We start from the raw sequence: 14054 nt of genomic DNA on the forward strand, positions 1-14054 counted from the left end.
TAGTCCTAATGAATAGCTGTGGTTACATTTATTACTGAGTTGCCAAGCATCAAAGAGTTGCTGACTGTTAATAGTTAAGAGTGGGTGACAGGGTGAGTCATATTCTCTAGACCAATATTTCACAAAGTCTGTGCTTTGGGGTGTGCTATAGTAATATATGTTGCATCAAGAAAAAGAAAGTATGTTCTATACTCAAATAAATTGGAGAAATGCTGAGTTAAGATTAAATAGACTTTTCTTAAATGTATATGCCAAAACGAGTTATGGCTGGCTAAGAAGGAGATATAGAGCATCATTTCCCCAACTCTAGGTTTTTATAGGGATCATTCTGCTAAACCAATGTGTAGAACACAACTTCTCAATGTTAGTCAAGGAAAAATCTCTTGGGAAACTTCTTAAAAATACATATTAGTGGATCCACCTCCATAGATTCTGATTAGAAATTCTGGTGTAGGGTTAAGGAATCTGTATTTTTAAAAAAAACTCCCAGGTGTCGCCTTGCCTCCAGGCAGCCCCGAAGAGTAACTGACCCCTCCCACAACCCCCTTCTCTCTTTCCAACCTATTCTGTGAAAAATGGCTCCCACAAAGAGGGGTAGCAAAAAAAGGGGGGGGGGGTAATTCTGCCACCAAGGAGATGACTAGAAAATAGAATATCAACATCCATAAACACTTCCATTGAGTCGACTTAATGAAGCATGGACCCCAGGCACTCAAGGAAATCTAGAATCTGCCGTTTATAAACAAACAAATCAAACCAAACAAAAAAACCTTCTTGGGAACTCTCAATGTCATTATTTACACTAGCTCAAGAAAGCTATCTAGGGCTTCCCTGGTGGCGCAGTGGTTGAGAGTCCGCCTGCCGATGCAGGGGACGCGGGTTCCTGCCCCGGTCCGGGAAGATCCCACATGCCGCGGAGCGGCTGGGCCTGTGAGCCATGGCCGCTGAGCCTGCGCGTCCGGAAAAGAAAGCTATCTGAACTGAAGGAATAAGGACTATCCAATAATATATCTAAGTAAGTTATCCAGGAAACATAATGAGGACAAAGATTCATCAAACAAGCATAGCATAACTTTTACCTTCATACCTGTTATGCTTTCAAACACCTTCAGACAGTCGACTGTCAATATGGATGAAAGCTAATGATTTGATTATCATAAAATATAATTAGGCAAAAGTAGTTGTAGGCTCTACGTATAAAGAAATTCAAGAAACTTCCCTGGTGGCGCAGTGGTTAAGAATCCGCCTGCCGATGGAGGGGACACGGGTTCGAGCCCTGATCCGGGTAGATCCCACATGCCGCGGAGCAGCTAAGCCCGTGCACCACAACTACTGAGCCTGCACTCTAGAACCCGAGAGCCACAACTACTGAAGCCCATGTGCCTAGAGCCCGTGCTCCGCAACAAGAGAAGCCACTGCAATGAGAAGCCCGTGCACTGCAACGAAGAGTAGCCCCTGCTTGCCACAACTAGCCCGTGTACAGCAATGAAGACCCAATGCAGCCAAAAATAAATAAATTAAATAAATAAATTTATTTAAAAATATGTAAAATAAAATAAAAACAAAGAGAAGTAATCTAACAAAAAAAAAGAAATTCAAATTACCGCCCCATGGAATTAGTGGTAATCTGAAAGATTTCTAAGAATTCCTAACAGAACTTGCAGGCAGTCAGATTAGACTTTTTAAACCTACTTAGGACTCATATCTAACACAATGGGGATATTTGTGCTCTCTGTGTGCCTGTTTAAAATTTAATCTAGGAAAAAGCTCCCTAACTGAGATTTATTTGAAGATCGAAAGAGACCTGAGAATATGCTGATCTAAGAGATATACTGTTAAATCTAATTTAAGAGAGAGTGTCTGAGACCATTTGGAAACAAGACGGTTTTTTCTTGTGAACATCCTAACTCAGAAGAATTTAGCAAAGAGTGAATGGTTATATATACTTCTACTTTTACAGTCTGCTTTAAAACTTTTATGGTAAAAAATAAAAGAAGATAAAAGCATAACATACCTTCCAGGCATCTCTTTACCCACTCAGGCAGTTAATCATTCTATATGTCTGACAAGATAGCATTTGGTTGCAGTCACTCTCTGCCTTTTCCAGCACCCTTGGTGCAGAGGGGATGGGAGTAAGGATAAATTAGCCTATGAGAGGCCACCCATGCTGCACTCTTCCAGACTGGAAAAAGATAAAGAGACATGACCATTAAATGCAACGCATGGTCCTATGTTAGAGCCTATAAAGAATATTATTAGGACAATTGATTAAACTTGAATGGAGTTTGTGAATTCAGTGTCCGTCAGTGATAATTTCCTTATTCTAATCCTTATGTTGTGGTTATCTGGAGAATGTCCTAAACTATTCAGGAGCGATGGGCACCACATTCCAAACGTACCCCCAAATGGTTTCAGAAAGAATGTTTTTGTGTTATTCTTGCAGCTTTTCTGAAGTTATTCTGAAATTATTTCTGAAATTGTTTGAAATTATCTTAAAATTAACATTATCTTTAGCATTTAGAAAGACTACATTCATTTTATCGTTTGTGTTAGTTTATCATTGATTTTCTCAGGTTCTCTAGGTAAACTACCAAATCACCTGAAAATAATTTTACTTCTTTTAACTAAATTCCTGTACCCCTTATTGTTTTCTCTTTTTAAATTCTGCTGGTTAATAACTCCAGGACAGTGTTCAATAGTAACAGAGATAGTGGACATTCCTGACTTTTTCCTAATCTTATTAGAAATTCCCCTAATATTACCCCATTAAACACAATTTTGGCTTTAAGAAATATGCATCATTTCCTATTTTCTTGAGCAATTTTTTTTTTTAATCAGGAAGCATCTTTCAAGAGCTTTTTTCTTCATCTAGGGAATAGTCATGTGATTATTACTCGTACATCTACTAATGTCATGCTCATGTTAATAGATTTCCTAATACTGAATCATCCTTGCATTCCAGAAATGAATCTCACTTGCTCATGGTACATTATCTTAATGTGGTATTGTGTCCTGTTTTTAAATGTTTAATCTAGTATTTTTGCATTGATATAGGATGATTGCTTGTAAACATATTTTCATGTTAGAATTGCGTTCCTCTGTACTGTTTTTAGCAGAACAGCCTCCATGAAACGGTGCTTGGTGGTAACAGAAATGATGTGGGAGGAGGTGTCAGGGAGAGATGGAGAGACTTGGCATTAGAGTCACACAGGCCTTTGGGAGGTTTCTGGCCCCCTCCCCTTACTGACTGAGTGACCTTGGAGAAATTATTCCTGCTCTTCTACCTTCTATTTCCTCATCTGTCCAATAAGAGAACCATGGGTTGTGTGAGGACAATACGATGTCTATAAAGACTCCAGTACAAACATACATAGATACAGAGAACAGAGTAGTGGTCACCAGAGGAGAAGGGCACAACGGATGAAGGGGGTCAACTGTATGGTGATGATGGAAACTAGACCTTTAGTGGTGAGCACACTGTAGCATAAACAGAAGTCAGACTATAGTGCTGTACATGAAACTGATATAATGTTATAAACCAGTGTTACCTCAATTAAAAAAAAATACCAGTACAATGTCTGGCACAATGTAAGCCCACATAAACATTGGGATATTTTACTATAAAGAATTATTTTTCTTCTGCTGCTTCTCATATTATGAAAATAAACGTAGTGTTAGGATATATGTAAACAGATATCATAGTTTCCTCAGGAGACCCTTAGTGCCTCAGCTTAAATGGTCCCCAGGATTCTGCTATGATCACCGAGCCCAGACCGGCTCAGTGAGCCAGCTTTGTATTTTGTCCCTTCTTTTATAGTCAGCCCATTCCAGACTAGAGGTTCCACGTAAACAGTAAGTGCCCTGTGGGGGACAGGGTGGGGGACTGTGAAATGAATGGAAAAGGAAGATAAAATTTCTTGAATCCCTACTACATGCCAGGGGCTAATTTAGGTCTATTTGTAGTTAATAGGTGAGGAAAGCTGGCAGGTAGCATCAAGATCTCAAAACCTGAGAGAACTAGCTTAGGGGTAGGGGTGGGTGTCATCTCTCTATCTAAGAGTTGAGATTAGCTTTTGTTCTTTTCTTCTTACCCTCTCCAAGAAGAGGAGAAGGGAAAGATGCATTATCTCTGAGTTGAGCTCCTGGCTACTTAATCTCTTAGTCAGTGTTCTGAGCCTGGGGAAATCTTTCTGTACAGGGCTATGGTCGTGCTTCTAGGACTCCTGAGTGTGGAGAGGGTAAGGAGAGTGCTAATTTATTGATGCAGTTATTCTACATCTCTTTATTAACTCAGAGATGAAAAGGCTTTCTACCACTCTAAGACTGGTAGACAGAGAATTGTGGGCGTGCTGGGGAGAAAGAGGTTGGCCTAAAGACACTGGCATTTGTGCTGAACCTAGAAAGTTGAAGCTAAATAGAAAAGCAAAACCTGTGGGAGACAGCATAGTGCAGGTACTAAGAAACAGGCTCCAGACTGACCCAGACTGGGGGCTACATTTTGTCTCTTTCTTGCTGTTGACCTTAAACTAGCTCCTTATGTTTTCTGAGCTTTAATTTTATTGTCTGTAAAATGAGGGAAAAGGACCTAATATATATGGGTTCGTGGTGAAATTAAAGGAAATAATGCAGGGAAATCACTTAGCCTAGTGTGAGTCCTCAAAGATAATGGCTGTTATTATTATCTGGTCTTCAGTAGTGTTCCTCAGTCTTGCCTTTGTCAATAGTCCTTTCCTCAAGTTTCTTCTTTTTTTTTTTTAAACAGCTTACTGAGATATGATTCCCATAACCATACAATTCATTCATTTAAATTGTAGAATTCTGTATTTTTTAAATACATTCATAAAGTTGTCCACAGTGTATATTAGAACATTTTCATCAACCCCCAGAAGAAACCCCCTGCCCATTAGCAGTCGCTCCCTACCCCTCCTCCACTACTCCCCACAATGAGCTCTAGGCAACCATCAATCTATTTTCTGTCTCTCCGGACTTGCCTGTTCTGGACATTTCCTATAAATGGAATCATACAGTATGTGATCCTTTGTGACTGGCTTCTTTCACTTAGCATAGTGTTTTCAAGGTCCAACTATGTCAGACCATGTGTCAGTACTTCATTCCTTTATATGGCCAAATAATATTCCATTATACAGATATACCATTTTATTTTACACATTTTATTTATCCATTCATCAGTTGAAGGACATCTGAGTTGTTTCTACTTTTTGGCTATTATGAATAGTGATGATATGAACATTTGTATTCAAGTTATGTGTGAGCATGTTTTCATTTCTTTTGGGTATATACCTATGAGTGGAATTGCTGGGTCTTATTGCAGCTCTGTGTTTAATCTTTTGAAGAACTGAGAGACTGTTTTCCCATGTGGCATTTTACATCCCCACAAGCATGTTATCCTTTCCAACATGTGATATTATCTGTCTTTTACATTATAGCCAGTGTAGTGGTATGAAGTGGTATCAAATTGTGGTATTGAAGTGCTTTTCCCTAATGAATAATGTTCAGCTTCTTTTCCTGTGCTTATTGGTCATGTGTATATCTTCATTGGAGAGATATCTATTCAGATCCTATGAGCATTTTGAATTTTAAGGTTTTTTTTTATATTCTAGATACAAGCCCCTTATCAGATATATGATTTGTAAATATTTTCTCCCATTCTGTGGGTTGTGTTTTTTTCTTTCTTGGTATTATTTGTAGCACAAAAGTTTTTCAAGCTTCTTTTTAATGTAACTTATGGAAGTCTATATTTCAGCATTTAGCTCCTACAAAAATATTCCAGTTGGTAGACTTTCAATGGAATAGTTGGCCTTGCACTTCATTGACAAGACTGAAGCCCTCAGTATGTAAATATCCTGTATTCTTAACTCTTTTCATCACATAGCTCTTGACCTACGTAGGTATCTATCCCCCTCTCTTTTCCTTTATTCATACTCTTGAAATGAGGAATATATATCCTCATCAAGGCCAACCTTCCAACTGTAAGATGACCTGGTCCCCTCCATCTTCTCCCAGGAACTTTAATATTTTAATAAAATATTAAAAAAATATATCTGCATCCTCCAAATATACATCTCCAGCCATGGCCATGATCTCTACCCTGCACTTCACTTGGATGATCTATAGATATCCTCCAACCCAGCATGTCCAAAATTGAATTCCCCTCCTCATGCCATATCTTAGAGTCATCGTGAAAATCAAATGAGAAATATTTGGCATAGTAAGTACCAAACAAATGGGAACCCTAACATGATGGTGGAACCACACCATCTCCTGAGGCAGCCCTGAGTCTGCAGAGAAAACTGGACATATAAGAGCTGTGGGAGGTCTGACTTAAAGTCAGGAGCTCCATGGGGAGCTCTTAAGAACAAGGACATTGGCTTCCTTTTCTATAATATGAGATTTTGTAAAACTTAAATGATATAATAAAGACAAAATACCTAACGTGCTGGTAAATAATAAGCATGGGATGAAAGATAGAAAATAAGCAACAGTAAACCCCAAACAGAAACTATGCTGAAAAACTGATTCTTCTCTTTGCCTATATATTGCCCACTGATTGTTTGCCAGCATCCATTTTTTTAAAAAAATCTCTAATTATTTTATCCAAAAGTGTGCTTTTGTCGGTGGTGGTTGGTGGTGGTTAGTGTTGATAGTGTGAAAGTTTTGTCATCCTAAAGGATAGTCAGCAGTGGGAATATAGGATAACCCAGGATATCTGTTTTTCAATTTCGACAGCAGTTTGTGTTTCCCAGATGTTAGCTCTGCTGACCTTCAGCTTTCAGAGGTCACCTCAGCTTCCAGCTTCCCACTCATGGTATCTCTCTTTTCTTGCTGAGCACAGGCTGGCATCGATCGCAGTTTCTCCTTTGAGATTCAGCAGAAGATCCTGATGGAGGAGGATAATGCCCAGAGAGAAGAGCCCAAGGAGGACAGAGTTGGTGACGGGCAACATGTCGTGAGATCTCCCTTTGTGTGCACTTCATCCTCAGAGGTTTTCAGTAAATATTTATGAGTACCTACTCTCTGTGATGCATATTGGGAATGACCTGGCATTTCTCAGTATAAACCCGGGAGTCCAGCAAACACCAGGAAGATAGGCTGAGGCTGTCAATTCTAGCCTGGAGCTTTGATCATGTGCTTACTTACCCCACTGAGCACGTGCTGAGGTTTTGTTTGGACCAGGTGCTGAGTGACAGGCAGGCCAAAGCAGCTGAGGTGGAGAGGTCTTTTCCAGTGACTCATCAGTCATTCAAAAATCAAGATGCACACAAAAAGGGGTGGGATGGGATGCAGAGGGAAAGACATGAAGTTTTAGGTGTTCTAGAAGAGCAGCTGATCCTACTGTCTCCTTGCAGGGTCGGGGATGAGGCTCCAACTCAGTAGCTCTCCAATTCAGGGCTCACAGTGCTGGTTGGAATCTTTGTAATGTGTTCCCCAGCATCAACAAAATAAATAGATTCAAAAAGTGTGTATTTTCCTTATTATTTTTTAATATGCATCAGATGATCAAGTTACCAGGGGACGGGGAGCGGGTGCTCAGGGATGTGCTCGGGACCTGGTTTAGTTGACCTCACCAGGATCATCTCTGCACTGCAAAGTCCTCCTCTAGTAAGGGAGGGTGATTTCAAGCTAGATTTAATTTTTCATTTACTTATTGTGCTACATTTTAGACACAGGAGTTAAAATAGAAAGCTCCTGGGTTAGTGAAGTTTCTCCAGAGAAAGAGAACCAACAAGAGATGTATATGTATATAGAGACATATATATATATATATTTATATTTTATATAATAGAGAGACAGAGAGGGAGAGTGCTAGAGATAGAGGTAGAGATAGAGAGACAGAGAGAAAGAGAGAGGGAGAGGGTGGTTTAAAGACTTGTCTTACATAGTGGGGGCTGGCAGGGCTGAAATCTGCAGGGCAGGCCCAAAGGCTGGAAATTCAGGCAAGATCTGATGCTGTAGTCTTGAACACAGGTTCCGGGGGACACGCTGGAAAGCGATGTAGTGTTTCTATGTTAAAATCTTGAGAATTCCTTCTTCTTTGGGAAACCTCTATCTTTGCTCTTAAGGTCTCAACTATTAGATGAGTCCCAGTCATGTTATGAAGGGTAATTTGCTTTACTCAAAGTCCACTGATTTAAATGCTAATCATATCTGAAAACACCTTCACAGCAACATCTAGTCTGGTGTTCTACCAAAAAACTGGGCACCATAGCCTAGCTGAGTTGCTATAAAATTAACCATCACAGCCCTCTAACCTGAGGGAGTTTATGTCTTGAGCAGAGACAGATGATAAAACAGAAAATTTGCAATCCAATAACATGAAGTACTTTAGCTCCTAACCAAGACCTGGGTGGAGTTAGGAAAAGCTTTCTGGAATGTATGATTCCTGCACTTACTATTGCTGATTATGAGGAAAGAGGTGAACGAATATGACACTTGTGAATAACTGCAAGTTGTTTATGATGATTGAAATGTCCCCTCCTTGCAGGGAGAGGGCAGAGGAAACAGTGACCTACTAGTTAGGAAAATAACCTGGAGTAACCAGATGACTTACTTTTTTGTTTATTTGTTTAATGCTAAAACAAGGATTCTGGATTTATTTTATCTCACGTCTTGAAGGAGTCACTGAAGAATTCTTAAGTGTAGAAGTGATGAAATTAGATTTTCAGTATTCAAGACCAATTTATGTAATTATTCAACAAATAATTTATGGTATCTGTCACGTATGAAGTACTGGGGGAGGCACTGGGCATATAATGGTAAATAATGCAGAAGTTCCTTGACCTCACAAAGCTTAGAATTATAGGGGTGGGGGAGGTGAGGGAATGAGGGGAGAAAAAAAAAGACAAATAAAATAATCACAAATTTTAATTTGTGTTATTGAGAACAGAGCCTTGATTCAGAAACTTATCATTCCAATGTCTGCTTACTCCTGTCATCCCCGGCCATCACATCCCTGCCATAAGTGCAAGCTTCAAATACTGAGTAATCCCTCAGCAACTGCCCTTTACCTCATCCTGTCCTTTCTTGTACTGAAGATGGGAGCAGTTGGAATGGAAAACAAGGGATTGATATTTCCAATAGGATCAAAGCATTCAACTATTTACAAAGTCATAGGGAATTGAACATGGATGGTAATAGCCCATGAGAGATAAAACTTTCTTTTGGAGACTAACTACCAGTGAATTATCCATTAGAGGTAATGTTGCCCTCCACCCATATGGATCCTTCAAAATTGCCTGTGTAAGGAATTCCCCACCTGGATCATCACTTCGATTAACTCAGGAGCCAGATAGGATGAAAGACAAAACTAGCTTGTGAGACAGCAAACCAATAAACCACATCAGGGCTTGTCTTGATAACATTGCCCATCAATGCTCAACAGACCAGAGGAATGAAGAGCATGTAGGTGATTTCCCTCCACCAGCACTCCAGCTGTTGGGGTCCTCAGACCTTATCAGGGCTTTTTGGAGAGGAACCAGCGGGAGAGCCACAGAAACTTCTGCAAGCAGGGGTGGGAGAGAGGGAAGGAAATGCACTCTTTAATCATATCCACATTTGCCTTCGTGACTAGCAAATTCATTTCAATACCTGTAACTTCCCTCTTGTGAGTTCTTGGGTTCATACACCTTCTATAAAGCTAACTTTTAATATTAACATTAAAGGTAGAGTGTATCTATCCCACGTTAAATTTCTGGAGATTCTTATGTCGACGTTATAAATATAGCACATACCCTGGAGATCAACCTCTTGAGATGAACAATAAGAGAAGGACCTTTTTTTTTTTTTTGCGGTACGCGGGCCTCTCACTGTTGTGGCCTCTCCCGTTGCAGAGCACAGGCTCCGGACACGCAGGCTCAGCGGCCATGGCTCACGGGCCTAGCCGTTCCGTGGCATGTGGGATCCTCCTGGACCGGGGCACGAACCCGTGTCCCCTGCATCGGCAGGCGGACTCTCAACCACTGCACCACCAGGGAAGACCCAGAGAAGGACCTTTTGAATAGAATTTCTTTTTGTTCCCATTTGAGAAACCCAGTAAATGAATTTCGATTAACTTCTTTAGGCATATTTGTAACTCATAGAAATGCCTAGTTCTTGTGAATAGCCAGACATTCAAATGAGTCTAAAAGAACTGTACCAGTCATAAGCATCACTATCTGTATCTCAGAAATAAATGCTTCAAACAACCACTTAGAAATTTTTGAGCACTGATGCTAAATATCTAGTCAGAGATGGGTGGTATGTAATAACGTTTTACTAGCTCTCTTAACAACTCCCCTGAGAGAAATTACCCCCATAATGTGAAATATTTAAGAAGGTCAAGCACAGATGAATGGATAAAGAAGATGTGGCACATATATACAATGGAATATTAGCCATAAAAATAAATGAAATTGAGCTATTTGTAATGAAGTGGATGGACCTAGAGTCTGTCATATAGAATGAAGAAAGTCAGAAAGAGAAAATCAAATACCGGATGCTAACGTACATATACGGAATCTAAAAAAACAGTACTGATGAACCTAGTGTCAGGGCAGGAATAAAGATGCAGATGTAGAGAACAGACTTGAGGACACAGGGGAGGAAGAGGAAGCTGGGACGAAGTGAGAGAGTAGCATTGACTTATATACACTACCAAATGTAAAATGGTTGGCTAGTGGGAAGCAGCCGCATAGCACAGGGAGATCAGCTCGAGGCTTTGTGATGATCTAGAGGGGTGGGATAAGGAGGGTGGGAGGGAGGCTCAAGAGGAAGGGGATATAGGGATATATGTATACGTATAGCTGATTCACTTTGTTGTACAGCAGAAATTAACACAACATTGTAAAGCAATTATACTCCAATAAAGATATTTAAAAAAATAAATAAAAAGGTCAAGCAAGTAGCCCTAAGTCCCAGGTGACACAATTGGTTCACTGGAATATTGTCACCGAATTTCCGGTTCAACACCTGACCATAATAGTCAAAAGTTACCTGTTTCGTACTTAGTTCTGTGAGAACTCAGGATCTGTAACTATGGAGTCATCCAAAGATTAAAAAATGGATGGCAGTCAGGAGTGGGCAGAAATTCAGTATTTTAACTGGGCCCTTAGTGAAAATTCAATTGAGCAGCTTTTTCTTGGACTGAGAGCTTTGTTTAACATATTAGGAAACAGAATCTGGACCACTTTATTGGAGTGTTTAAATTCTGTGGCTGGAGCTCATCTTTCTCTTTCATCCTACTCCTATATAATCAGTTTCCACTTCCCACATAGCCACTGGCTCTTCCTGTATTTGTCAGGCAAGGAGGAGCCAGTGCAAGTTTAGAGCAAGGAAATGACATAATTAACACGGTATTAGATGTAAAATCTAAAATTCAAGGCCTCATCCCTTCCCTCCCCGCAAGTGCCTCCCCAGCTCCCTCGATCTTATCTCCCAAGCCTCCCTCCCTGTACTGTAGGTTCAGGCAGGCTGCCTTACTCACCACTTCCCTATCCTGCCTTTACCGCCCAGCTGCTTTGTGCATGTTGTCTCCTCTGCTGGGAAGCTGTTCTTTCAATATGAAGGCCACACACGTTGTCTTCCCTGATAGACTCATTGGGCAGAGATACTCCTTCTCTGAACTCCTTTGTATCATTTTCTTTAGATTTTGTATTACATGATCACATTAGTTATATGCTAGGCAGTAAATTCCTTATGTATAGACACACAGTAAATGTCTTGTTTTATCTCCACTTCCCACCAATGTAGGCATATTGTGTGGAACAGAGTAGATGCTTAGTAAATCTGCCTCTGTGTTTCACATGCCTCATGATCTGAGTCTTGGCCCCTGCTCTGAGTTGTCAGAAGTCTCTAGTGCATTGAAGTCTGTATATATCTGGCACGTCAAACACTTATCCCTGTAAGACATGGCTCCAAAATAAATACATAAATTATAGTATATTATATTACGTTATATTATATTATGTTATATTATAGGGGAACTTGAATTCAAGGTATGAGATTACTGGAGGGATGGTGAAAGTCAGATGAAAGAAAAATTAAACAGGATCAACAGAGAAGAGAAACTGAGTTCCCAGCAATATCAAGGATTACCACTGATAGACCACTGTTTTTTTCTGTGATGAGCAGCTAAGCTACAAAGAAAACTCCTTGTTTTAAATCTGCCATGCAGGAAAAGTAGACCAACTCAGGGTCCTCAGATGATTAGAAAAGTAAACCAGATAAACACAGCTGTGATAGGTTAATCTAAAGGGGCTACACACACACACACACACACACACACACACACACACACACACACACACACACACACAGCATCCTTTTCCTGCCTGATTCCAATAAAACTCACAGAAAAAAATGGAGACAGATCAGAAAGAAACATTTTGATGCAGAAATTAATCAGATGCTCCAAATGTATTTAAATTATTCTCATAATTAGAGAGCCAGTCTTTTAATAGTTTGAACATAAGGAAGCCCATGGGGATAAATTTCCACTTTAATTTTGATTAATTTTCTGGTGTTAATTTGATGAGCTAATGTGTTATTCATACTTAATATATTTGAATATATATATGAGAACACAGTGTAAAATCCAAGTATCCAATAAGATTATTGGAATAAGAACGCATTGAAGGCATAAAAAAAGAGTAGGAAGCAAAAATCTTTAGTACAATAATTTAATAACTTAATTTATAGTAGTACAATTCTATTACATTATACATTATAATATAGTACATTAAATTGTGCTACTATATATTAAAAATTATAATTTATAATAGTACAATAATTTAATAGTAAATTTGACACTGTGCTTCCTTACAAACAGGATACAAAGGGAAACATTGGTTTACACAGTTTTCCTTAACAATGATTGCAAATCCAATGTTAAAATAGATGAAGATACCTTTTCTAAGAAATGAAAGTACTTGGATTTTTTTGAGAGAGAAAATTTATCCTAGCACTACATTCTTTTTTTTTTTAATTTTAAAAATTTTATTATATATATATTTTTATTTTGGGCTGTGTTGGGTCTTCGTTGTTGCAGACTTTCTCTAGTTGGCGGCAAACGGGGGCTACCCTTCGTTGAGGTGCACAGGCTTCTCATTGCAGTGGCTTCTCTTGCTGCGGAGCACGGGCTCTAGGTACGCGGACTTCAGTAGTTGCAGCACACGGGCTCAGTAGTTGTGGCTCGTGGGGTTAGCTGCTCAGGGGCATGTGGGATCTTCCTGGACCAGGGCTCGAACCCGCGTCCCCCGCATTGGCAGGCAGATTCTTAACCACTGCGCCACCAGGGAAGTCCCTAGCACTAAATTCTAAAAGGAGTTTATGAAGTGGAACTCAACGTCTATAAGACAGTACAACACAACGGTTGATGTCATTAATAACAGTTCCAGAAAAGGGCAAGTGTGGTTGGAAACTACTCATTTGATGAGGACGTTATGCTAAGTGAAAGCCAGGCACAGAAAGAAAAAAACTGCATGATCTCACTTACATGTGGTACCTAAGAAAGTGGATTACAACACATAGAAGGTAGGTGTGGAAAGGTGGTTACCAGGGGCAAGGAGGCGGAGCTCGGGATGGGCGATGGGATGATGTTTGTCAAAGGGTACAAAGTCGCAGTTAAAGGATAAATAGGTCTAGAGATCTAATGTGACAGCATGACGATACTGTGCTGAATATTGGAAATTTGGTGAGAGCAGATATTAGGTGTTCTCATTATACACATAAAAAAGGTAACTGTGAGAAGGTATGTTAATTAGCTTGACTGTTACAATCATTTCATTACGTGTATGTCCATAAAATACTCATGTTGTCTACCTTAAATATATACTATTTTCATTAAAAAAGAAAAGAATAAAAAAAAAAAAGAAACTACACTTTTGAGTAATCCCTGGGTGCTATCTCCTGTGCAAAGAGTGGTGTCTACATTATCACATTAATTCACAAACATATGGGTTGGGTGTTATCAGTCCCATTTACCAGAATAGAAGTATGGTTCTCAGTGAAGGTAAATAACACACTCAAATTACCTGACTGGTAAAGGGGCTGAGTCAGGG

General features: G+C 39.7%; 1 protein-coding gene across 10 annotated transcripts in view; it reads left to right on the plus strand.

Annotated features, from left to right (window-relative positions):
- Positions 1–14054, plus strand: part of PHLDB2 (pleckstrin homology like domain family B member 2) — a 244659-nt gene that overhangs the window by 96834 nt on the left and 133771 nt on the right. For 8 of the 10 annotated variants that reach the window (XM_060010615.1, XM_060010623.1, XM_060010625.1 and 5 more), the window contains exon 2: positions 6854–7010. The exons of 1 other annotated variant lie outside the window; for it this stretch is intronic. In XM_060010615.1, coding sequence (XP_059866598.1) covers positions 6902–7010 — 109 coding nt within the window. In that variant the 5' untranslated portion in view covers positions 6854–6901. Of the gene's footprint in view, positions 1–6853; positions 7011–14054 lie in introns of those variants that run through there. One more of the 10 variants, XM_060010618.1, reaches the window with a different exon arrangement.

This window comes from Delphinus delphis, chromosome 4 (assembly GCF_949987515.2).
Source record: "Delphinus delphis chromosome 4, mDelDel1.2, whole genome shotgun sequence".
In the NCBI taxonomy this organism is placed as follows: Eukaryota; Metazoa; Chordata; class Mammalia; order Artiodactyla; family Delphinidae; genus Delphinus; species Delphinus delphis.